At 43.2% G+C, this 27,574-nt stretch overlaps 1 protein-coding gene across 2 annotated transcripts in view; it reads left to right on the top strand.

The window, feature by feature from the left end:
• The window catches only part of LOC126199715 (m7GpppN-mRNA hydrolase), a 66,374-nt gene that overhangs the window by 10,093 nt on the left and 28,707 nt on the right, over positions 1-27,574 (top strand). For both annotated transcript variants that reach the window (XM_049936643.1, XM_049936644.1), the window contains exon 4: positions 11,429-11,603. In XM_049936643.1, the coding sequence (XP_049792600.1) occupies positions 11,429-11,603 (175 nt within the window). The remainder of the gene's footprint in view (positions 1-11,428; positions 11,604-27,574) is intronic.

Raw genomic sequence — 27,574 nt, 5'->3', positions numbered from 1 at the left:
CGGAGGTAAAGTAATCCCCCATTTGGATCTCCGGGTGGGGACTACACAGGAGGACGTCACTGAAAGGAGAAAGAAAACTGGCCTTCTACGGATTGGAGTGTGGAAAGTCAGATCCCTTAATTGGGCAGGTAGGGTAGAAAATTTAAAAAGGGAAGTGGGTAGGTTAATGTTAGATATAGTGGGAATTAGTGAAGTTTGCTGGCAGGAGAAACAAGACTTCTGGTCAGGTGAAGAAAGGATTATAATACAAAATCAAATAGGAGTAATGCAGGAGTAGGTTTAATAATGAATAAAAAAAATATGGACGCAGGTAAAGCTACTACAAACAGCATAGTCAACACATTATTGTAGCCAAGATAGACATGAAGCCCACGCCTACCACAGTAGTAAAAGTTTATATGCCAACTAGCTCCGCAGATGACGAAGAGATCGAAGAAATTAGTCAGATACTGAAGGGAGACGTAAATTTAATAGTAATGGTGGGCTGGAATTCGATAGTAGGAAAAGGAAGAGAAGGAAACATAGTAGGTGAATATGGAAATTGGGTAAGGAATGAAAGAGGAAGCCGCCAGGTAGAATTTCGCACAGAGCTAATACTTGGTTTAAGAATCACAAATGAAGCTCATATCCGTGTAAGAGGCATGGAGACACTGGAAGGTTTCAGTTACATTACATAATGGTAAGACAGATTTAGGAACCAGGTTTTAAGTTGTAAGACATTTCCAGGGGCAGATGTGGAATCTGATCGCTGTCTGTTGGTTATAAGCTGTAGATACAAACTAAAGAAACTGCAAAAAGGTGGGAATGTAAGGAGATGGGACCTAAACAGAAAGAACCAGAGGTTGTAGAGAGTTTCAGAGAGAGCATTAGGGAACAGTTGACAAATACGAGGGAAAGAAATACAGTAGAAGCAGAATGGGTAACTTTCAGAGATGAAATTGTAAAGGCAGCAGAGGATCAAGAAGATAAAAAGACAAGGGCTAGTAGAAATCTGTGGGTAACAGAAGAGATATTGAATTAACTGATGAAAGGAGAAAATATAAAAATGCAGTAAATGAAACAGGCAAAAAGGAGTACAAACGTCTCAAAAATAAGATCAACAGACAGTGCAAAATGACTAAGGGTGGATAGCTAGAGGACAAATGTAAGGATGTAGAGGCATATAACACTAGGCTTAAGGTAGATACTGCCTACAGGAAAAGTAGAGAGACCTGTATGAATATCAAGAGCTGAGGTGGGAAACCAGTTCTAAGCAAAGAAGAGGAAGCAGAAAGGTGGAAGGAATATATAGAGGGTTTATACAAGGGCGATGTATTGGAGGGCAATATTATGGAAATGAAAGAGGAAGTTGATGAAGGTGAAATGGGAGATACAATATTGCGTGAAGAGTTCGACAGAGCACTGAAAGATCGAAACTAGGACCTGGGAGAAGACAGCATTCCTTTAGAGCTACTGATAGCATTGGGATATCTAGCCATGACAAAACTCTTCCATCTGGTGAGCAAGATGTATGAGACAGGCGAAATAAATTCAGACTTCAAGAAGACTACAATAATTCAAATTCCAAAGAAAGCAAATATTGACAGGTGTGATAATTACCAAACTATCAGCTTTTTAAGTCACGGCTGCAAAATACTAACACAAATTCCTGACAGATGGATGGAAAACCAGGTAGAAGCTGACCTCGGGGAAGATCAGTTTGGATTCCGTAGAAATGTTGGAACACGTGAGGCGATACTGACCGTACGACTTATTTTAGAAGATAGATTAAGGAAAGGCAAACCTACATTTCTAGTATTTGTAGACCTAGAGAAAGCTTTTGGCAATGTTGAGTGGAATACTTTCTTTCAAATTCTGAAGGTGGCAGGGGTGAAATACAGGAAGCGAAAGGCTATTTACAATTTGTACAGAAACCAGATGGCAGTTATACTAGTAGCAGTGGTTGGGAAGGGAGTGAGACAGGGTTGTAGCCTATCACCAATGTTATTTAATCTGTATATTGAGCAAGCAGTGATGGAAACAAAAGAAAAATTTGGCTTAGGAATTAAAATCCATGGAGAAGTAATAAAAACTTTTGATATTTGCCGATGACATTGTAATTCTGTCAGAGACAGCAAAGGACCTGGAAGACCAGTCGAATGGAGTGGACAGTGTCTTTAAAGGAGGACATAAGATGAACATCAACAAAAGCAAAACGAGGGTAATGGAATATAGTCGAATTAAATCAGGTGATGCTGTGGGAATTAGATTAGGAAATGAGACACTTAAAATAGTAGACGAGTTTTGCTATTTGAGGAGAGAGGATATGAAATGTAGACTGGCAATGCAAGGAAAGTGTTTCTGAAGAAGAGAAATTTATTAACATCGAGTGTAGATTTAAGTGTCAGGAAGTCTTTACTGAAAGTTTTTGTATGGAGTGTAGCCTATATGGAAGTGAACCATGGACGATAAATAGTTTAGACAAGAACAGAATAGAAGCTTTCAAAATGTGGTGCTACAGAAGAATGCTGAAGATTAGATGGGTAGATCACATAACTAATGAGGAGGTACTGAATAGAATTGCGGAGAAGAGAAACTTTTGGCACAGCTTGACTAGAAGAAGGGATTGACTGATAGGACATGTTCTGAGGCATGAAAGGATAACCAATTTAGCATTGGAGGACAGTGTGGGTAAAAATCACAGAGGGAGACCAAGAGATGAATACACTAAGCAGATTCAGAAGGATATAAGTTGCAATAGATACTTAGAGATGAAGAAGCTTGCACAGGATAGAGTAGCATGGAGAACTGCATCAAACCAGTCTCTGGACTGAAGACAACAACAGCAACAACAACAACAAATTGTAGCACATGTTTCATGCACATACTGACTGACTGTAGTTAGACCCATTCAAAATGACTGTGACAGAGCGGGGAAAGACATACCGACTGACAAATATCTGGAAAGAGTGAAATGGACAGAATTTAATGAGGTGAAGGATCATTGCAGGATTTACAATCGTTGTTGTTGTTGTTGTGGTCTTCAGTCCTGAGACTGGTTTGATGCAGCTCTCCATGCTACTCTATCCCGTGCAAGCTTCTTCATCTCCCAGTACCTACCGCAACCTACATCCTTCTGAATCTGCTTAGTGTATTCATCTCTTGGTCTCCCTCTACGATTTTTACCCTCCACACTGCCCTTCAATACTAAATTGGTGATCCCTTGATGCCTCAGAACATATCCTACCAACCGATCCCTTCTTCTTGTCAAGTTGTGCCACAAACTTCTCTTCTCCTCAATCCTATTCAATACTTCCTCATTAGTTATGTGATCTACCCATCTAATCTTCAGCATTCTTCTGTAGCACCACATTTCAAAAGCTTCTATTCTCTTCTTGTCCAAACTATTTATCGTCTTTGTTTCACTTCCATACATGGCTACACTCCATACAAATACTTTCAAAAATGACTTCCTGACATTTAAATCTATACTCGATGTTAACAAATTTCTCTTCTTCAGAAACGCTTTCCTTGCCATTGCCAGTCTACATTTTATATTCTCTATACTTCGACCATCATAAATTATTTTGCTCCCCAAATAGTAAAACTCATTTACTACTTTAAGTGTCTCATTTCCTAATGTAATTCCCTCAACATCACCTGACTTAATTTGACTACATTCCATTGTCCTCGTTTTGCTTTTGTTGATGTTCATCTTATACCCTCCTTTCAAGACACTATCCATTCCGTTCAAGTGCTCTTCCAAGTCCTTTGCTGCCTCTGACAAAATTACAATGTCATCGGCGAACCTCAAACTTTTTATTTCTTCTCCATGGATTTTAATACCTACTCTGAACTTTCCTTTTGTTTCTGTTACTGTTTGCTGAATATACATATTGAATAACATTTGGGATAGGCTACAACCATGTGTCACTCCCTTCCCAACCACTGCTTCCCTTTCATGCCCCTTGATTCTTATAACTGCCATCTGGTTTCTGTACAAATTGTAAATAGCCTTTCGCTCCCTGTATTTTACCTCTGCCACCTTCAGAATTTGAAAGAGAGTATTCCAGTCAACATTGTCAAAAGCTTTCTCTAAGTCTACAAATGCTAGAAACATAGGTTTGCCCTTCCTTAATCTAGCTTCTAAGATAAGTCGTAGGGTCAGTACTGCCTCACGTGTTCCAACATTTCTACGGAATCCAAACTGATCTTCCCCGATGTCGGCTTCTACTAGTTTTTCCATTCGTCTGTAAAGAATTTGTGTTAGTATTTTGCAGCTGTGACTTATTAAACTGATAGTTCGGTAATTTTCACATCTGTCAACACCTGCTTTCTTTGGGATTGGAATTATTATATTCTTATTGAAGTCTGAGGGTATTTCGCCTGTTTCATACATCTTACTCACCGTAGAGTTTTGTCAGGACTGGCTCTCCCAAGGCCGTCAGTAGTTCTAATGGAATGTTGTCTACTCCGGGGGCCTTGTTTCGACTCAGGTCTTTCAGTGCTCTGTCAAACTCTTCACACAGTATCGTATCTCCCATTTCATCTTCATCTAAATCCTCTTCCATTTCCATAATATTGTCCTCAAGTACATCGCCCTTGTATAGACACTCTATCTACTCCTTCCACCTTTCTGCTTTCCCTTCTTTGCTTAGAACTGGGTTTCCATCTGAGCTCGTGATGTTCATGTAAGTGGTTCTCTTCTCTCCAAAGGTCTCTTTAATTTTCCTGTAGGCAGTATGTATCTTACCCCTAGTGATACTCGCTTCTACATCCTTACATTTGTCCTCTAGCCATCCCTGCCTAGCAGTTTTGAACTTCCTGTCGATCTCATTTTTGAGACGTTTGTATTCCTTTTTGCCTGCTCATTTACTGCATTTTTATATTTTCTCCTTTCATCAATTAAATTCAATATATCTTCTGTTACCCAAGGATTTCTACTAGCCCTTGTCTTTTTACCTACTTGATCCTCTGCTGCCTTCACTACTTCATCCCTCAGAGCTACCCATTCTTCTTCTACTGTATTTCTTTCCCCCATTCCTGTAAATTGTTCCCTTATGCTCTACCTGAAACTCTGTACAACCTCTGGTTTAGTCAGTTTATCTCCTAAAATTCCCACCTTTTTGCAGTTTCTTCATTTTTAATCTACAGATCATAACCAATAGATTGTGGTCAGAGTCCACATCTGCTCCTGGAAACGTCTTACAATTTGAAACCTGGTTCCTAAATCTCTCTCTTACCATTACACAGGGTGTCCCAGCTCGTCCACCCAAAATATCTCTGGAACAATAACAGCTATTGGAAAACGACTTTCACCGGTATCAATGTAGGGCTGGGGCCCATGAATGTACATATTTGGAAACATTCTAGAACGAAAGCATATGTGTTTTTTAACACAAACTTATGTTTTTTTTAAATGGACCTCCTATATTTTTTCTTCAGTAATCCATAGCATGACAAACACATACACAATGGCATTGATTGCATCGCAATTTTCCCATTACATCCCGAGATGTTAAGACGCGAAGTTGACGCCTGAAACACCCGACATGCGCCACTAGCGCACGTCCTGAGGCTCAGGCGTGAACCCCATGCTGCCCGTAATTGCGATGTGATTGACATGCATAATGACACTTCCATACTTATCAAGAGGTCTGAAACGAATAATACGGTCTGCTGCCATCCTGTATTAACTTCGTACATTCCAGCAGGTATTTATCCCATAGGCTAGGGGTGATGCGGTTCTGTAACATATCTGTGTACCGCAATGTTAGTCACAAAGTTAACTTCGCTTATCGTTAATCCGTTACTAAAAAGGTAATGCCGTTCAACGTTAAAACTTTACTTTACTGTAGATCTAGCGCAAGTGACCGTTAATCATTCACTCGTAATAGTAAAATTCATGTTGATGGTTTTAGTGAAATGAGCAAGTGGACTAAAAGTTTTACCATTGTTTAGGTAAAAATGTTTTGATTTGGGAAGTTCAGATAGGACATAGATGATGAATGTAAACATGTTTAACCAATTAGTTTTATCATCACATAATTATCAATGTTATGTTTATCTAATGCGTTAAATGACAAATTGTTGCAAACAAATGTTCCTTAACATCACTGAGTAAAATGGCCCTTTGTAGAAACTTCCACTGTAATACCAGCACTACATACTAAACATAGCGTTCACATCTCATGCTCAAAGTGGTGCCCATTGGCTTGCATACATAGGGTCACTCTGCGGATGAAGGATGCCCTTCTTCGTGCTACTGTTTCCTCTTTTATGGCTGTATAAGCATCAATAATGCGTTGCTTCATGTCCTCTGGTGTTGTTGGTTCATGTTGGTAAACAGCATCCTTCACTGCTCCCCAAAGAAAATAATCCAGCGGTGTAAGGTCCGGAGATCGGGCAGGCCACCTAACTGGGCCACCTCGTCCAATCCACCTACCAGGGAACTTACGGTTCAGAAGTCGTCATGCTCGTAAGGCGTTATGTGCAGGGCATCCGTCATGCTGATACTACATGACCATTCTTCGGTTCAGAGGTACGGTGTCCAAGAGAACAGGAAGATTGTGTCGTATAAATCTGGAGTTTTGTCTGCCATTTTGGATGCCATTTGTAAAGAAAGGTCCGATAATGGTATCTCCAATAATCCCACACCAAACATTAACTTTCCACGGACGTTGAACTCTACCTGATGGAGCCATTTTGGATTGTCTGCGGACCAATAATGCATATTCCTCATATTGACAATTCCTTTGTTGGAGAATGATGCCTCGTAGGTACAGGGAACATCTGCAAAAAAATTTGGATTAGTCAGAAGTTTTTGCTGAGCCCACCGACAAAATGTTACCCTATTGCGGAAGTCATTTCCATGAAGATCCTGGTGTAAATGAACATGGTAAGGATGAAATTTATGACGTTTAAGAATACGCTGTGCACTTGATTTCGACACACCAACTTCACGTTCAATTTGACGTGTGCTGATTTGAGGATTCACAGCTATGGTAGCGAGCACAGCAACTTCAGCACGTTCATCTGTGCGTTTTCTAGGACGATGTCGAGGTCTTGGGTTTAAGCTTCCCGTTTCACGTTGACGAGATTTGAGACGACCAAACATCCGGCGCAAAGGCGATGGCTTGTCAGGGAATCGTCTTCTGTACAGTCGTTCTGCCTGAACAGCATTTCGTCCACCTACATCAGGGTATAGTACAGGTATGTAGAGTAGGGTAGAAAACAGATATATTAACTTAATAATCATAATGTTCGTTAACAGTACTATCAACAAACAAGTAATCTCATAACGTATTTCCCGTCAACATACATTCTCCATAGATCAGCAGCATTTCTACCATATCTTCATGTGTGTACATTATACTGTACAGTATAAGTTCCACAACAGAACGTTTATTCACAATGTGTACTACCTCCGTGCCGTCACTAGATTACTCTGATGCATGACTACACTGGCAAGCGGTGTACTGCACACCAAAGCAACAACAAATGGGATGCTCGGAGGGTGGAGTACAGGAGTTTGCATGGGTCGCAGATCATAAGGCGAAGTGGTAACTGTGGCAGTAGTGGGAACTACGTTGGACACTTGACTAGGTAGAGCCAGGCCCTGCGCAACAGGCACAATGGGTCATATAATGCATTAGATAAACCTTATTTTGGGTGTGCAGGATAAATAAGACAACCTGACGGGTGTAAACCGATCAGTACTAGTTCATATTGTGTACGTAGATACGTAAAACGTGCAAAAGGGAAACCATTATGTGCTTATGAGAGTTGATGGCAGCAGACCGTATTATTCGTTTCGGACCTCTTGATAAGTATGGAGGTGTGATTACACATGTCAATCACATCGTGATTACGGGCAGCATGGGGTTCACGCCTGAGCCTCAGGACGTGCGCTAGCAGCGCATGTCAGGTGTTTCAAGCGTCAACTTCGCGTCTCAATATCTCGGGATGTAATGGGAATATTACGATGCAATCAACGCCATTGTGTATGTGCTTTGTCATGCTATGGATTGCTGAAGAAAAAAAATATAGGAGGTCCATTTAAAAAAACATAAGTTTGTGTTAAAAAACACATATGCTTTCGTTTTAGAATGTTTCCAAGTATGTACATTCATGGGCCCCAGCCCTACATTGATACCGGTGAAAGTAGTTTTCCAATAGCTGTTATTGTTCCAGAGATATTTTGGGTGGACAAGATAGCTGAGACACCCTGTATAATCTATCTGATACCTTTTAGTATCTCCAGGATTCTTCCATGTATACAACCTTCTTTTACGATTCTTCAACCAAGTGTTAGCTATGATTAAGTTATGCTCTGTGCAAAATTCTACCAGGCGGCTTCCTCTTTCATTTCTTAGCCCCAATCCATATTCACCTACTACATTGCCTTCTCTCCCTTTTCCTACTACCGAATTCCTGTCACCCATGACTATTAAATTTTCGTCACCCTTCACTATCTGAATAATTTCTTTTATTTCATCAAACATTTATTCAATTTCTTTGTCATCTGCAGAGCTAGTTGGCATATAAACTTGTACTACAGTAGTAGGCGTGGGCTTCGTATCTATCTTTGGCAGAATAATGCATTCACTATGCTGTTTGTAGTAGCTTACCCGCATTCCTATTTTACTATTCATTATTAAACCTACCCCTGCATCACCCCTATTTGATTTTGCGTTTATAACCCTGTAGTCACCCGACCAAAAGTCTTGTTCCTCCTGCCACTGAACTTCACTAATTCCCACTATATCTAACTTTAACCTATCCATTTCCCTTTTTAAATTTTCTAACCTACCTGCCCAATTAAGGGATCTGACATTCCACGCTCCGATCCGTAGAACGCCAGTTTTCTTTCTCCTGATAACGACATCCTCTTTAGTAGTCCCCGCCCGGAGATCTGAATGGGGGACTATTTTACCTCCGGAATATTTTACCCAAGAGGACGCCATCATCATTTAACCATACAGTAAAGCTGCATGCCCTCGGGAAAAATTAGGGCCGTAGTTTCCCCTTGCTTTCAGCCGCTCGCAGTACCAGCACAGCAAGGCCGTTTTAGTTAGTGTTACAAGGCCAGATCAGTAAATCATCCAGACTGTTGTCCTTGCAACTACTGCAAAGGCTGCTGTCCCTCTTCAGGAACCACACGTTTGTCTGGCCTCTCAACAGATACCCCTCCGTTGTGGTTGCACCTACGGTACGGCCATCTGTATCGCTGAGGCACGCAAGCCTCCCCACCAACGGCAAGGTCCATGGCTCATGGGGGGGGGGGGGGGAGATTTACAATTAATGTACAATAATATTGTCTTCAGTATAAAGCCAACTTAATTATTTATGCATTTATTCGTGACTGTATTCCCAGGCGAGTGGTGAAAACTAAGTAGAAATACTATTTGTTGTACAAAGCACTGCTAGTTTTGATGGATATGACTCCACAGCGTATGAAAAGTAATATTCCTCACAGATACCATCAGAGTGCAGCAGTGAAGGACTGTTACTCCAGATACACAGTGTGTTTCAGATGAGGAGGACAACCTGTGTTCATTAGGATTCTCAGAAAGTTCAGAGACTAGCATTTCAATGCCTCCTCCCTTGCTGCCCCATACCCAAACAGCCATCAGACAGAAAAGTGCAAATTCAGAGTTACAGAACATAGAAAAACAAAAGCTCAAGCTTATTGAGAATCAGGCGTTAAAATCAGAGACGCAACATGACAATTATCATTTTGTACTAAGTTTGCTCTTTATCATGCAGAAATTGTTGCTGAAGCTCAGTTAAGCAAATTCCGCCAGAAGAATTGCAACAGTCTTCAACCGCTTCCATTGCACATTCTTTCTTTTCTTGTTATGGATCTGAAAATCTTCAAGCTGAAACTATCATTTCAAACTTCCAAGCTTCCAAACACTTCAATAACTTCAGTGAACTGTCATGAACATTATTACAGCCCCCTGTCAGCTATGTTCTAAATTGTAAACTGTGATGAATATGTAACAGATTGTAACAGCCATTCTGAAATTTACATTTTACTTCTTTAGTAAACTTAAAACGGACAATACTATACAAGAAATATCTCTTTACTCATTCTGAAGTTATTCCAGAGTTTATCTTTTCTCCAGTCACTGTTCGCCAGTGGAATTCTCCTACAGTCATCTGCCTCTCGTTGATTTTACGAAGCCATTCATGACTGCCTTGCATTTTGAGACCACTGTTTTCTACTAAAAGTGAATTTTCTGGGTTAAGGAAAATAACATCTTATCAAGACTGGTCGACAGTTACTACTCCCCACTGTTCAGATGGCACTGCATCATGAGCAGTATGAACACCCCATGCCGTCACGTTGGTTTGGCGTATCTACTTCGCATTGTGGGCAATGTAAATTCTGTCTAAGTAATTGTTGCAACTACAGTTGGTTTTAATAGTTTGTGTGTGAGAGAGAGAGAGAGAGAGAGAGCTGATATTTTGTGAACAGGGGGTACTTTACCGCTTTTTGTACATCAGCATGTGGATGAGTATTTTTAATTGACGGTAAATTTGTTTGTTCTGAAATGCAGTTTTTCTTCTTGCTTTTTTCTTTCTTTCCATAATATAACTTATTTACTCTTCGCCTTTACTGCAATGATTTTGGATGGAAGGAAATGATAATATTGTCTCAATCATCTGTTAGTTCTGTGTCACAAAATGGAGCAGAGGCTATAATTGATGTAACGGTGAGCTCTTTAAAACAACTGGTGGCTTTTTGTGCTGTTTTACTTCTTGTATCATCTTACTATAAGGTCATTTTATCTATCTATTGAGTGCAAGTTGTTGCAATGGTTAAGATACTGAACTACTTCAAACTGAAATTTTTTGAGTGGTGAGGGCTGTCCGTGACTTTTGTTTGGAATTAGTGATGTTGAAATCCGCCATTCTGATGTTTTTTTGTCTTACTTAGATTATGTAAAGTTAATGCCTGGAATAACATGACCATTTACTTCCCAGTCCTCACCCATTCCAAACTGTGCTATGTCTTGAATGCATGGGCATTTACAAAAATGTTTTGGGTAGTGTGGGGGGGGTCAGACTTTAAAATTGCAGTTCTTTATATAAATGAGTTGGTCGGTTTTGATATGTGTTATGCCACAAGAACTAAATTTTGTAGGGGAAACAAAAAACTGAGTGCTTCCATTGACTTTTAGATGTGTATGATAACCTGTAAGTAATAAAACTCTTTACTCTAAATTGGAAGGGGAGGGGGACAAATGCTTCCTTTCTCCCCCCTTGCAGATGTCCGTGCTTCAGTGACAGTGGGATGTTAAACCCTAATCTTAGTTTACCCTTTTTCTCATTTCCTTTGATGTGTTTGAATTATTTTCTTTCAATTTTATAAAAGTAACTGTTCTGTGTAGTAAAGTCTTATATACAAGTTATGATTATCCTCTGCTGCACGTATCTGTAGACGGATACGACGCTGGATCGCTGAGAAGCAACAACAGCCACCATCACAGCAACAACTGCAGCTGCAGCAGCAGCAGCCGCCACCAAAATTTGATCGTAACAAGATAATAATTGATGTGGATGATTCTCAGTCATCTAAGAATAGAAAGCAGCAACAGTTTTCTCAAGCTTTGCAGGTATGCTGACATTTACAAATGAAGATTGCAGTTGTAGGCCTAACCTTTATGAAGAAATGAAAAGTGCTTTCTTATCAACCGGTTAAACTAGAATGGTTCCTGCATGTTTGATGGAGCATTCAAACTCTGCTATTCCTCAACACCAGTCCATACTGATAATCACTGCCTCATCTCAGTCAGTAGTTCCTGTTTCTGTGTATCATGCTTTTCAAGTTAAGTAGCACTACTTAACCACCTTTTACATTTAGACTTGATAAATTATTTTAAAATATTTGACTGCAGGTACTCTTCGTCTTCCACCCACAGATGGAACGTGGAAACTACTATCATTTATGACTCTGTGTTATTTATAATTAATCTGATTTTAACTTCACCATCTTTATGGCAGTGATGAGAAGGGGCCTGAAGATTATTTACAGATTTTGCCATGAAAACTGGTGCTCTAAATTTTCAAAGTAATTTTTTCTGTTATTAGTTCTTTTTCTTAATGTATTCCAATTGAGGTTTTTGAGCATTATTTTTACACTCTCGCACAAAACAAACATTTATGTTACCTTCCTCTGTATATGCTGTGGCTGCCATGTTTGTCTCACAAGCTACCAATCCTATGCAGTAGAAGTGGGTATTCTAGTCAAGGTTGTAAAAGTATTATTTGTAAGCAGTCTCTTTTGTAAACAAACAGTTTGTCCAGAATTCTATAAATGTGTCTTGCCAAATGCTTTTAGACTCCGACAGGTCTCATGATCCTAATTTTTGGGGGTTTCAGATTCCTATTCTGCATAAGGCAATTGGATTTAGGTGGGAATTAATCAGAGCTTTATCTCTCATGTCACTAATGTAAAATTCTTCATAGCAGGAAATACCTGGCCTGGCTTTGCTCTCCTCAGAAGTTAATACTAAAAAGACTAAGAAAAATTTGTTATGGATAATAAAAGGTTTTGATATATCGCCTGGTTTGTTGAGAGATGATCCGCAGGCTGTGCACAATATTATACAATATTATTGTACAACCTAGTGTGAGGCAGTTAATTATGTGTGACCTCTACCATGATATGGAGGCAAGGAGAAAAATTGGCACTTTCAATGTCAGCACACTAATTCAACCTGTGAAATTCCCCCCTGCGGGTCCGGGGTAAGAATAGGCCCGAGGTATTCCTGCCTGTCGTAAGAGGCGACTAAAAGGAGTTTCAACCGTTTCGGCCTTCCATGTGATGGTCCCCCTTGGGGTTTGACCTCCATTTTTCAAAATTGTACAGAAGTACGAGCCTTTTGGGGAAGGACACCTTACGTGGTGTACCACTGGTCCTAAGTGCACCAAGACCTTGGCACTCAGCATTGTACCGGCGTTGTAACCATGCCCATTATTCCTCAAATTGGGCCTAAACGCCTGATGGGTTGTATAAGTTACGCCCATAGTGCGTCCCCATCTGCACCTACAATCATGATGGACTTTTCATGGCACCAGAAATCCAGCACGGTAGCCAGCCCGTTGTGGTGGGGTCGTCATGTACCCTCTAGGTTGTAGCCCCCTGACAACTCAGGGATCGTACTGCCGATACCTGAGCTGCACCCTCCCCACGTCGGCCAAGGAGTAGATGCCCGTCTCATTGGGGCATCAGGACTCCCCGCAATGGTCATCCTGCCAGGTGGCCCTTGCTGAGGCTGGGTGGCGCCCGTGGGGAGAGCTCCTGGTCGGAGTGGGTGGTATCGGGGCGGACGTTTCGCAGATGAAACGTCAACACGTATCAGGTTGCTCTGCGGCCGAGTCTTTCAAAAGAAAAGGTACCGTTTCTAGTTCTGGTTCTCCTGCCCTTTCCCCCTTGGCCACTCCCTGGGAGGAGGGACAGGCCCGCCGGCTTGGGGCAAAGTACTTCCCCTGCTATTTGGTCTGTTCTCGAACCGATGGGGGGACGTTCGCCACCTCCAAGCCCATGTTCTTTGTTCAGCACATTGAGGACATCTTCGGGGAAATCGAGGCTCTCAGCAAGATGCGTTCAGGGTCCGTTCTTATCAAGACCACCTCCGCCACACAGTCGGCGGCGCCCCAGGCGTGCGACCGCCTAGGGGACATCCCAGTGTCCATTGTCCCGCATCTGGCACTAAATAGGACGCAGGGGGTTATTTTTCATCGTGACCTCCTGCTACAATCTGATGAGGAGCTCAGGGCCAACCTGGAGGGCCGAAGCGTGCATTTCGTCCGGTGAGTCCAGCGCGGCCCCAAAGACCGTCGCATCGACACCGGGGCCTTTATCCTCGCCTTCGAGGGGGACGTTCTCCCGGAGAAGGTAAAGGTGATGTGCTACCGGTGCGACGTGCGACCCTACGTCCCGCCTCCTATGCGCTGTTTTCGGTGTTTGCGCTTTGGGCACATGTCGTCACGGTGTGAGGCTGAGCCCCTTTGTGGCGATTGTGGACGTCCTCTTCGTGAGGAACATACATGCACCCCACCACCTTGGTGCATTACTTGTCCTGGCATCCACTCGCCTAGATCCTCAGACTGCCCGCATATCAGAAGGAGAAGAAGATACAAGAACTCAAAACTTTGGATCGGCTCTCTTATTCTGAGGCCAGGAAGAAGTATGACCGCCTCCATCCCGTGCCGTTGACCACTTCGTTTGCCTCAGTTGTGTCCACTCCTTCCGCGGTATCCTCACCCCTATCCTGTCCCCCCTCCGCCTCCTCCGCCCATCAGGGGGCTCCGCCTCCGCCTCCCAAATCCCTCCCTTCCAAATCCTCCTCCCCCATGGCCCCCGCCCCCTCTGCCCCAGGGGCCACCCTTCCTCCTCCTCCTCTCCCCCCGCCACCTGAGAAGCGATCCTCTTCTCAGGCATCCATCGGGGAAACGTTCCGGACCCCAGCTTCCGAGGTCCAGCGTTCCAAAACGGACCCCGCGCGTGAGGACCTTCTTCGGGTCCAGCCCACCATCCCTGTGCCTCCTCGGCCTCCCAAAAAGGCCTCCAAGAAGAAGTCTCTATCCCCCTCTCCACCCCGGCGCATTTCGTCTGACGCTCCCTCCGTGAGTCGCTGCTCCCGGCCGTCCTCAGTTTCGCCGGGACGCTCTGCTGCCAGGCGCTCAGCTGGCCTCTCGTCGGCAAATGATGCTGCCCCTCCTACACAACCAGGGACAGCGGTCGCAGTTGGCGACGACTCGATGGAACCGGATCCGCCTCCCGCCGGTTGTAGCGTTGTTCCCTCGCAACCTGGCCCTCCGCGGCCGTCGAGGTGACCAGCTCTTCCCCCGTCTCGTTCCCCCAACTTTTTGACTAGCGATGGCCTTGTTACATTGGAACATAAGAGGTATTCGATCTAATCGGGAGGAATTACAACTGCTCCTCCGCCTGCACTGTCTGCTCGTCCTTGGTCTCCAGGAAACCAAGTTGCGCCCGACTGACCGTATTGCCTTTACCCACTATACCTCGGAGCGATATGACCTCACCCCTGTGGACGGTATCCCAGCTCATGGTGGGGTCATGTTGCTCGTTCGGGACGATGTCTATTACCATCCCATCCCATTGACCACCCCACTCCCAGCAATAGCTGTCCGTATTACTCTTTCTGCTTTTACTTTTTCAGTTTGTACCATCTACACTCCATCGTCATCTGCTGTTAGTCGGGCTGACATGATGCAACTGATCGTTCAGCTTCCCCCGCCATTTTTATTGTTTGGCGACTTCAATGCCCATCATCCCCTTTGGGGCTCTCCTGCATCCTGTCAAAGAGGCTCACTTTTGGCGGATGTCTTCAACCATCTCAATCTTGTCTGCCTCAATACCGGCGCCCCGACTTTCCTCTCGGACTCCACTAATACCTACTCCCACTTGGACCTCTCGATCTGTTCTACCACTCTTGCCCATCGGTTCGAGTGGTATGTCCTTTCTGACACCTATTCGAGCGACCACTTCCCCTGTGTCGTTCGTCTCCTGCACCACACCCCATCCCCACGTCCTTCGCACTGGAACATACCGAAAGCTGACTGGGGACTTTACTCCTCCCTGGCGACCTTTTCGGACCACGATTTTCTCAGTTGTGACAGTCAGGTCGAATACCTCACGGCTGCTATCATCAATGCTGCCAAACGTTCCATTCCTCGTACTACCTCTTCTTCACGTCGCGTTTCCGTCCCCTGGTGGAACGAGGCTTGTAGGGACGCTATCCGTGCTCGACGACGTGCTTTACGCACCTTTCGCCGCCATCCTACGTTGGCGAATTGTATTGAATACAAACGACTCCGAGCGCAATGCCGTAGAGTCATCAAAGACAGCAAAAAAGCTTGTTGGGCCTCATTCACCAGCTCCTTTAACAGTTTTACTCCCTCTTCCATCGTTTGGGGTGGCCTGCGCCGGCTGTCGGGCATTAAGGCCCACTCCTCGGTACCTGGCCTGACCTCAGGTCATGAGGTCCTTGTTGATCCTGTGGCTGTCTCCAACACCTTTGGCCGCTTTTTCGCGGAGGTTTCAAGCTCCGCCCATTACCACCCTGCCTTCCTTCCCAGGAAAGAGGCAGAGGAGTCTCGGTGACCTTCCTTCCACTCGCTGAATCTGGAAACTTATAATGCCCCCTTTACTATGCGGGAACTCGAACGTGCGCTTGCACTGTCCCGGTCCTCTGCTCCGGGGCCAGATGCCATTCACGTTCAGATGCTGGCACATCTTTCTCCGGCGGGCAAAAGCTTCCTTCTTCGTACCTACAATGGCGTCTGGACCGAAGGTCAGGTCCCCATGCGTTGGCGTGACGCCGTCGTTGTTCCTATACCGAAACCCGGGAAGGATAGACACCTTCCTTCTAGTTACCGCCCCATTTCTCTTACAAGCTGTGTCTGTAAGGTGATGGAGCGCATGGTTAATGCTCGGTTAGTCTGGATTCTTGAATCTCGACGGCTACTTACTAATGTCCAATGCGGCTTTCGTCGCCGCCGCTCCGCTGTTGACCACCTTGTGACGTTGTTGACATTCATCATGAACAACTTTTTGCGAAGGCGCCAAACGGTAGCCGTGTTCTTCGACTTGGAGAAGGCTTATGATACCTGTTGGAGAGGAGGTATCCTCCGCACTATGCACGGGTGGGGCCTACGCGGTCGTCTGCCCCTTTTTATTGATTCCTTTTTAACGGATCGAAAGTTTAGGGTACGTGTGGGTTCCGTATTGTCTGACGTCTTCCTCCAGGAGAACGGAGTGCCTCAGGGCTCCATCTTGAGTGTAGCCCTTTTTGCCATCGCGATCAATCCAATTATGGATTGTATTCCACCTAATGTCTCCAGCTCTCTCTTTGTCGATGACTTCGCGATCTACTGCAGTGCCCAGAGAACATGCCTCCTGGAGCGCTGCCTTCAGCGTTGTCTAGACAGCCTCTACTCATGGAGCGTGGCAAATGGCTTCCGGTTCTCCGAAGAGAAGACGGTTTGTATCAACTTTTGGCGATATAAAGTGTTCCTTCCGCCATCCTTACATCTCGGTCCCGTTGTTCTCCCATTCGTGGAAACAACTAAGTTTCTAGGGCTCACGTTGGACAGGAAACTGTGTTGGTCTCCACATGTCTCTTATTTGGCGGCCCGTTGTACACGTTCCCTTAATGTCCTCAGAGTTCTTAGCGGTTCTTCTTGGGGAGCGGATCGCACTGTCCTGCTTCGCTTGTATCGGTCCATTGTCCGATCGAAGCTGGATTATGGGAGCTTCGTCTACTCGTCCGCTCGGCCATCCCTCTTACGCCGGCTCAACTCCATCCACCATCGGGGGCTACGTCTTGCGACCGGAGCCTTCTACACTAGTCCTGTCGAGAGTCTTTATGCTGAAGCTGCCGAATTACCATTGACCTCACGGCGCGACGTACTGCTGTGTCGGTATGCCTGCCGGCTGTTGTCTATGCCCGACCACCCCTCTTACCAGTCCTTCTTCGATGATTCTCTCGACCGTCAGTACGGGCTGTATGTGTCTGCCCTGCTGCCCCCCGGAGTCCTCTTCCGTCGCCTGCTTCGACAATTGGATTTTGCCCTCCCTACCACCTTCAGAGAGGGTGAGAGCCCGACACCACCTTGGCTCCAGGCTCCGGTTCATATTTATCTCGACCTCAGCTCACTCCCGAAGGAGGGTACTCCGGCTGCAGTGTATTGCTCACGGTTTGTCGAACTTCGTGATCGACTTGCCGGTCACACCTTTATTTACACCGATGGCTCCAAAACTGACGATGGTGTCGGCTGTGCCTTTGTCGTTGGGGCCGCCACCTTTAAATACCGGCTCCTCGACCAATGTTCGAGCTTTACGGCCGAGCTTTTTGCTCTCCATCAGGCCGTTCAGTATGCCCGCCGCCACCGCCATTCATCGTATGTAGTCTGCTCTGACTCACTCAGTGCTCTTCAGAGCCTTGGAGCTCCCTATCCGGTCCATCCTTTGATTCACCGGATACAGCAGTCCCTCCATTCTTTCGCTGATAATGGTTCTCCTGTCAGCTTTCTGTGGGTTCCCGGACATGTAGGAGTGCCTGGGAATGAGGCTGCGGATGCTGCAGCCAAGGCTGCAGTCCTCCTGCCTCGGCCAGCCTCCCATTGTGTCCCGTCATCTGACGTTCGTGGGGATATATGTAAGAGGCTTGTGTCGTTGTGGTGGGATGCTTGGTCATCCCTCCAAAGAAACAAGCTCCGGGCAGTAAAACCGCTCCCAACTGCTTGGACAACCTTCTCCCGACCATCTCGGCGAGAGGAGGTCCTTCTGACCAGGTTGCGGATTGGGCATTGCCGGTTTAGCCCCCGCTACCTGCTCTCCGGTGACCCGGCCCCGCAGTGCCCTTGTGGTCAGGCATTAACAGTGCGCCATGTTTTATTGTCGTGTCCCCGTTTTAGTCAATTTCGTGTTGTCCTGTCCCTGCCATCTACTTTACCGGATATTTTAGCTGATGATGCTCGAGCAGCTGCTCGTGTTCTGCGTTTTATAACTTTGACTGGCTTGTCCAAAGACGTCTAACCTTTTTACTTATTTTATCTGCATCTTTGTCAGGTCTTTCTGGTGTCCCCCCCTCCCCTTGAGTTTTACTAGATTCCATGTGCTTTAACAACAGTGACTGGGTGCTAATGACCTCAGTAGTTGAGCGCCCTTAAACCCCCCCCCCCCCCCAAAAAAACAAACCTGTGAAATTACACACTCTAGTGTCAGAGTTAGATTGATGACAAGTTCTCATACTCAAAAAACTTTCATTGAAGAAGACATACAAACTATGGTAATTACCAGATCTTCAGGAGTAAACAAAAAAAGGGTCACTGATAGCTCTCTGGCCTTGGCATGTGTAATACGCAAATGTATATAAGCTCAGAGAAGTCTTTGCCACCATCAACCACATTATGACCATGCTCCAACAAAAAGTAGGCATTGATAATGTCTGTGTGTCCACTAATATAGATGACAGAAAAGACCCAAAAAATGATGAAAATTGTGGTTCGAACTCCAGAAAGTTACAGCTTAAATTCCTAAAGGAGACCAAAGATTATGTTGGGTGATTTCAATGTGCAAATCAACAAAGAAAGAGAGGAACAGAAAACCATGAGCCAATATCCAGCCTTCAGATTTGTGAACAGAAATGGCACAAGACTCAATAAAATATCTTAAAAATCATGTCAGCATCTCTGAAAAAAGTTCCGTGAAAACAAAAAGATGTGGAGAAGCAAGACATTGGTGAATATCGGATCAATCACATAGCCATTTTCTAGTCCATACAAGAAGAAATCCCCGACGTTTTAGTCTGTGGAGACACAAACATCGGCTCAGACCAACGAGAATCAAACTGATATTTTTATTGAAGAAAATAAACTAGAGAAAACCATGGAACATGAATGACCAAAATTTAATACCACTGAGAGAGAACTATAGGTACCCCCGATGGGAATCAAAATTTGAAGAAGTGCTGGAAGAACACAAAGAAACACCAAAAATAAATAACACTTCTATGAAATCGGGAAACAAGTGATGAAAAATATAAGGAAAACCAAGAGGAAATACCTGAAAGAGTAGGTGGACTCAAACGGAAAATTTTTTCGCAAAAACAACATGTAAGATTTCTGTTGGGGACATCTGCAGGAATAATCTGAATATACACCTCGAGTATTGTAGTGCATGAGGGACCAGATGCTACGTAAGATGATGGCATTGGGTCATCGATATTGAGATCTATCATAGATGTCAGGATCTAGCTGGACCATCGTCCATTGGCCGTGGGCAAGCAATGGATTGGTGAGAGATGATTTGTTTGTCACCCAGATGCCCTAATAAAACATCATTAGCAAGCAAATATTTATTGTTCCAAAAATACACTGTTGTCTTCCTCCATGGCTTCCAGAAGAAGAGAAATTTGTTAACTTCGAGTATAGATTTAAGTGTCATTTCTGAAAGTATTTGTATGGAGTGTAGCCATGTATGGAAGTGAAACATGGACGATAACTAGTTTGGACAAGAAGAGAATAGAAGCTATCGAAATGTGGTGCTACAGAAGAATGCTGAAGATAAGGTGGGTAGATCATGTAACTAATGAGGAGATATTGAATAGGATTGGGGAGAAGAGAAGTTTGTGGCACAACTTGACTAGAAGAAGGGATCGGTTGGTAGGACATGTTTTGAGGCATCAAGGGATCACAAATTTAGCATTGGAGGGCAGCGTGGAGGGTAAAAATTGTAGAGGGAGACCAAGAGATGAATACACTAAGCAGATTCAGAAGGATGTAGGTTGCAGTAGGTACTGGGAGATGAAGAAGCTTGCACAGGATAGAGCAGCATGGAGAGCTGCATCAAACCAGTCTCAGGACTGAAGACCACAACATGGCTTCCAGGAGCAATTGGGGCCAGAACTGGTGCACGTTGCAGTAGTGGAGGCACAGATTCAGTGTCCAGCAACGTCACAGGTCGCTGACTGCAGTTCAGCCAGTGTTGTCCACACTACCTCAGACAGTAACAGCTTGAGAAAGTAGATAACCAGGACATTCTGGTTGATATCATAGATGGCACCTCAGGAAGCACCCTCTGGCTCTGCATGGAGGGGACAAAGTCATCTCAGGTACACTGGGTATCCAGTAGGAATAAGGACCACACCATCTCCCTCCCTTCCTTCCCACCACCCTCACCCTAACCCCACCCCTACCCCTGTGATTATGATTGTTGGCTGTTTCCTGACCCAGCCTGCTGGTTGGCCACCAGAAGACCTGTTGACTGATGTCACTCACAGATCCCCACAGTCGTGACTCCAATTGCAGCACCTTGGTTTGCAGTGGCCATCTCCTCCAGGAAGAACTTGATATTCCATCAGGGGTGAACACAGTCTGGATGAGCAAAGGGTATACCAACATAGGTCCCTCTTCCACGCTAGATGGCTACAGACTAACATACTTCCTCTGGAAAAGGAGTAATATTTATACCAAGCTGCCCCATAAGCTTTGCCACTGTTAGACAGCTGTGACATAAACTGAAAGTTGTCTCAGCTTCATTTTTCATGAGTGGTGGCAGTCATATTTGGCAGAGTCAGTACACTGAATAGGTATTCTTGCCTCAGAGTTACACCTAGTTACTCCACTCTGTGTGATCAATGCCTTTTTGGCATTCTGCTGGGCTGTTGCATACTGACATGCTTTGCTTGCCTGTTGTGTTACCACGGGAAGACTTCTAAAATTTTATTCAATTACCACACTTATTACCTTGTGGCATTTCAATATTTTTGTTTCAGAGAATCAGATGGAACGCTCATCTTTACCAATCAGGAAATTGGCTTAATATTTTTCTGCACTCCTTAACTGTCCTACACCCCCCCCCCCCCTGTTTTGCAGGGTTTCTAAGGATATCTCCATTTACACACTCACCTAATCTTCGCCACTTTCATAGGAGAAGGTTCACAGGTACATCCTCAAACTCGAAAATAACAGAGCTTTGGGAAAAGCTGGTATCACCACAGAAGTACTGCAAAATCTTGGACCAGATTCCCTCAGAGGACTCTTGCAAATCATAACAGAGGTTTGGCAGACAGGAAAGCTTTCTGAAGATTGGGAATGTGCACTCATTCTCCCACTCTACAAAGAAGGTGACAAAATAGATTAAAATAACTATAGTGGAGACTCCCTGCTTCAAGTTACACACAAAATTCTGTCAGCATGCTTACTTCAAATATTTCAGAAGCAATCTGATCACCAAACTGGCAAATACCAAACTGACTTGCAGTGGTTGACATTGTATTGAACAAATATTTAATTTAAAAATGACATTAAAATACAAAGCATCCAGGAACAACCAGATCATATGATCGTTTGTGAACTTGAAGAAAGCATAAGACTCAATCAGTTGCCAGTTCCTCTTTTTCGTCTTTCAAGAGCAAGGATGAATCTCGTCACTGACTAACACAACCTCCAAAGTTTTATATATGGGTGAGGTGTCACAACCATTTTGCATCCAAACTTTTTTGGCATGGCAACAGTCTGTCTCATATCCTCCTCAGTCCGATTTTTGTCAGAGTCATCCAAGAATGGGTATTGGAATTTATAATTAATACTATTGAAAACCCGTATGACCTGGGGGACCTAAAAAGACATATAAATTTATTGCGTAGCTTTAGCAGACAGTCCGGCAGTACTAGCAGGCAACAACGACAATAAGTAAACAGGTAGAAACACTTTCAAAAATATGCTAAAACAGTTAATCTCCAAATATACTTTCAGAAATAGAGCATCTTCTCAAAACATCCTTCTAAAAACTGAATACAAAATACGGACAAAACAAGATTGTTCCATACTTCAAGAATGTAAGTGAAGTCCTTGAACTTACAAAGTGTGAGAGGATGGCACAGAAAATTTGCATGCAAGAGCTTAAAAGAGATTATGGCAAACAAGATACTACAAGAAGTGGATGTTTATACAAACAAAAATCAGACACTATAACACATTCATCAAACCTGAAGTTTTGTACATTGGCAGTATGCTTAACACTCCATACAAAATGGTGATCTGAAAGATGTCCTAAAAGAGCAACACAAAATTCTGAGAAAGATACTTGGCCCGAAAAGAACAGAATACTGATACAGACTAGAACTCCCAAAAACAACTGAAAAAGTATCAAATCTCATGGCAGACATCAGAAAAAGAAGACTGAAGTTTTATGGCTATATCCACAGACTCCCAACAACAAGACTCACTGACAAAATTGTGACATACATAGAATAACTCAAAACCATATTCTGGATCCAGCAAGTTGGCAAGGATTTAGAAAAAGCTCTATTAAATACTTTCAGTAGAAACTTGTGCAGACAAAAAAATTGTAAATGGGATCTACTATCAGAGAAAAACTCACCACCAGGCCAGGAACAAAGTGGACTGAAAAAGAAAAAAGTGTCCACAGAGGAAAAAGTGGAAGGTGCTTGGAAACTGTGATGAGTGAAATAAATAGCTTTGCATCATTTCATGGGATCCAGTTGGTCCTAGTAATACCTGCAATAATAATAATAATAATAATAATAACTGAATTCTTTCCTCATTCTTTCCCAGTTTAGAGCATGTGCTCCACCCCTAATGACCTTTTCAGTAACAGGACATTAAAGTTCCTTCCTTCATTCCTTTTTGTCATGCATGTCTTGAGTGTTGTAAGCATATAATAGCAATCAGTTGAAATCTAGATATTTCTTTAGCTTGTCTGAAATGCATAATTGCCGTAGGGCATCATTGTTTGATCACCCAGGAATGCCACGTGCCAGCTCTTGCAACACCAAGAAGATAAATGTGAGATGTCTGCTTGTGTGTGTATATGTGTGGATGGATATGTGTGTGTGTGCGAGTGTATACCTGTCCTTTTTTCCCCCTAAGGTAAGTCTTTCCGCTCCCGGGATTGGAATGAGTCCTTACCCTCTCCCTTAAAACCCACATCCTTTCGTCTTTCCCTCTCCTTCCCTCTTTCCTGATGAGGCAACAGTTTGTTGCGAAAGCTTGAATTTTGTGTGTGTGTTTGTGTTTGTTTGTGTGTCTATCGACCTGCCAGTGCTTTCGTTCGGTAAGTCACATCATCTTTGATTTTAGATATATTTGACCATAAATTAGGTTAGGTACATGACAACATGCAAATGGTTACCATTAGCGAAATGTAATTTCATGTCGTACATATTGTAGACAAACAGGAAAGGGCCCACAGTGGTGCCTAACTAACTGTTCACAAGCAATATAAAAACAATTGAAAGCTAAAGAAGAACTCTGATGAATGGCTGCTTGCATAAAAAGTTGTTGGCTGCTGTGCAGAGACTTTAATGTGGTAGTTTTATGTTTTGGAGAAGGGGGAGGGGGGGCTGTTTTAATCATGGTAGTGCAAGATGCTGCCCAAGAGGTCAGGCCTGAAATACCATGTTCACAACACTGTCAGCTGAAGAAGCAATTGCATGTTATCTATTACCAAATACTTTGTGTACTCCATTTTGCTTTGGATTATGCATTGCTTGTTGTTTCCTTTTTTTATTTTGAAATGAGTAAAGACTAATCCTAGTCCATCCTCACAACACCAGAAGGGTTCAATGATCCATATTACCACTTGTCAGTTCTGCTTTCGCAGAAACCCAGAACATAGGCACAGGCTGGCAGCTATGTGAAATGGATGTGGGGCTTGTTTCCCTGAACCTCTTCCCTACCTTTGTGTGGTCTAAGTTTGTTTGTTTACACTTACGGTCAGCTGCCACATTATAGTGTCTCCACCTTAGAGAGCTGTGATAACACAGAAGTGTTGCCCTCAATACACATTCAAAATAACACTTTGTGACTGGTTGTGCTAGATAGCTGAAGCAGCCACATCTAGTCCACTTTAACTGTCAAGTCTCTTCTCTCACTATTCAGATTATAGGATCAAACAACAATAGAATTTTTATTGGGGATGATCTGTTGGTGGTTATTGAACTCAGTGAACCTAATATTGACCTTAATATTGCAGATACTTTATGCTGAGTTAACAAGATAGGTTGGAAACAGAAGTGATTGGAAAGAAATATTTATAACTTGAGATTTAAATGCCCACACTGAATGAATCATTCATGAACCTATAGTAGGTTCTTGTAGGGATAACATATTAAATGCTAATGAAGAAATGAAGAACTACACTTCAGTTGTAACATCATCAGTCTTCCATCAACATATTGTAACTATTTTTCAGCTTTTGCCCTATCGATATTCCTACTCCGTTTTCACCAATCTTGATTTCACCTGAGTGAAAGAGCTTATAATCTCAACTTTCTATCTCGCCATTCTCTCCCCATCTCATTTCACACATCTAATCTGTTCCTTTTCATCTCCTATTTTGCATTCTCTAGCTTTCCTGCTTGCAGTAGTGTCCTCACATTCCATGTTCCAACCCTTATCTTTCCTTTCTTCACTGTCCCTTTCTTCCTTTCAAATATGTCTCCTCTCAGTGTGTTCCCCTTCCAGAGACCCGAATGAGGGGAAGTTTTAACTCAGGAATCTTTCAGATGGAGAGACATACCATGTACTGCTTGTGTAAATAATGTGGTAGTTTCCCGTTACTTTCCACATAGGCAGTAGGATGCCCAGCCGCTCACTATGAGTCAGACATTGTCTGTAGCCGCCCCTCTGGGGTACAGTCGCTTCTTGTACTCTTTTTTTGTACCCATAGAGGATCATAAGCGATCCATTTCTACTTTAAAATAGTTGGTGGGAGCAAACCAGAAAATTTCAATTTTCTTGGTATAAAAAGTATCCTTGGCCTACCGGTTATTCTGTAACAAATAAATTGTATTGTTACACATGTATTTTGTTTGGTGGGTGTGAGAATGAAAAAGGATGGACTTAAACTTCTTTCAGAGAATCTGTGACTAAAAATTTTGACATAAAAGCAGGGAAACACCTGAATTCAAGAAGGCACCTTTAGGATCAAGAGGGTTTTCAATTGTTGGTTCTCATCTACATCTACGTGGTTACTCTGCTATTCACAATAAAGTGCCTGGCAGAGGGTTCAGTGAACCATCTTCATGCTGTCTCTCTACCGTTCCACTCTTGAATGGCACACGGGAAAAATGAGCACTTAAATTTTTCCGTGCGAGCCCCGATTTCTCTTTATTTCATCGTGATGATCATTGCTCCCTGTGTAGGTGGGTGCCAACAGGATGTTTTTGCAATTGGAGGAGAAAACTGGTGATTGAAATTTCATGAGAAGATCCCATCGCAACGAAAAATGCCTTTGTTTTAATGATTGCCACTCCAATTCACGTATCATGTGTGCGACACTATCTCCCCTATTTCGCGATAATACAAAACGAGCTGCCCTTCTTTGTACTTTTTCGATGTCATCCGTCAGTCCCATCTGATGCGGATCCCACACCACACAGCAGTACTCCAGAATAGGGCAGACAAGCATAGTGTAAGCACTCTCTTTGGTAGACCTGTTGCACCTTCTAAGTGTTCTGCCAATCTAATCGCAGTCTTTGGTTTGCTCTACCCACAATATTATCTAGGAGATCGTTCCAATTAGGTTATTTGTAATTGTAATCCCTAAGTATTTAGTTGAATTTACAGCCCTCAGACTTGTGTGACTTATCGTGTAATCGAAATTTAGCTGATTTCTTTTAGTACTCATGTGAATAACTTCGCACTTTTCTTTATTCAGGGTCAATTGCCACCTTTTGCAACATACAGATATCTTATCTAAATCATTTTGCAAGTCTTTTGATCATCTGATGACTTTACAAGACGGTAAACGACAGTGTCATCTGCAAACAGTCTAAGACGGCTACTCAGATTGTCTCCTATGTCGTTACTATAAGTCAGGAACAATAGAGGGCCTATAACACTTCCTTGGGGGATGCAGGATATTACTTCTGTTTTACTCAATGACTTTCGTTCTATCACTATGAACTGTGACCTTTCTGACAGGAAATCACAAATCCAATCGCACAACTGAGGCGATACTCCGTAGGCACGCAGTTTGATTAGAAGATGCTTGTGAGGAACGGTGTCGAAAGCCTTCCAGAAATCTAAAAATATGGAATCAATTTGACATCCCCTGTCGATAGCACTTATTACTTCATGGGTATAAAGAGCTAGTTGTGTTTCACAAGAATGATATTTTCTGAATCCGTGCTGACTATATGTCAATAAATCGTTTTTTTGGAGGTACTTCATAATGTTCGAACACAGTATATGTTCTAAAAACCTACTGCAAATCGACGTTAGTGATATAGGCCTGTAGTTCAGCAGATTACTCCTACTTCCCTTTTTGGGTATTGGTGTGACTTGAGCAATCTTCCTGTCTTTAGGTACATATCCTTCTGTGAGCGAGTAGTTGTATATAATTGCTAAATATGGAGCTATTTTATCAGCATACTCTGGGAGGAACCTGACTGGTATACAGTCTGGACCGAGGCTTTGCCTTTGTTAAGTGATTTAAGCTGCTTTGTTACACCGAGGATATCTACTTCTATGTTTCTCAATTTGGCAGTTGTTCTTGATTGGAATTCAGGAATATTTACTTCGTCTTCTTTGGTGAAGGAGTTTCGAAAAACCATGTTTAATAACTCTGCTTTAGTGGCTCTGTCATCAGTGACTTCACCGTTGTTATCGTGCAGTGAAAGTATTGATTGTGTCTTGCCACTGGTGTGCTTTATGTATGACCGGAATCTCTTTGGGTTTTCTGCCAGATTTTGAGACAGAATTTCGTTGTGGAAATTATGAAAAGCATCTCGCATTGAAGTATGCGCCATATTTCGAACTTCTGTAAAACTTTGCCAATCTTGGGGATTTTGCGTTCTTTTAAATGTGGCATGCTTTTTTTTTTTTTTTTTTTTTTTTTTTTTTTTTTTTTTTTTTTTTTGCGCAACAACAATCTGACCCGTTTTGTGTACCATGGGGGATCAGTACTACCACTTATTAATTTATGTGGTATATATCTCTCTTTGAAAACATTCCACAACTTTTCTACACTTACATGATCAGATTGGAAGGAGGGAAGACTGTCTCTTAAAAAGACATTAAGATC

Source organism: Schistocerca nitens, chromosome 8 (genome assembly GCF_023898315.1).
Source record: "Schistocerca nitens isolate TAMUIC-IGC-003100 chromosome 8, iqSchNite1.1, whole genome shotgun sequence".
In the NCBI taxonomy this organism is placed as follows: Eukaryota; Metazoa; Arthropoda; class Insecta; order Orthoptera; family Acrididae; genus Schistocerca; species Schistocerca nitens.
The sequence above is the reverse complement of the archived record's forward strand: the minus strand, read 5'-3'. Positions and strand labels throughout refer to the sequence as shown.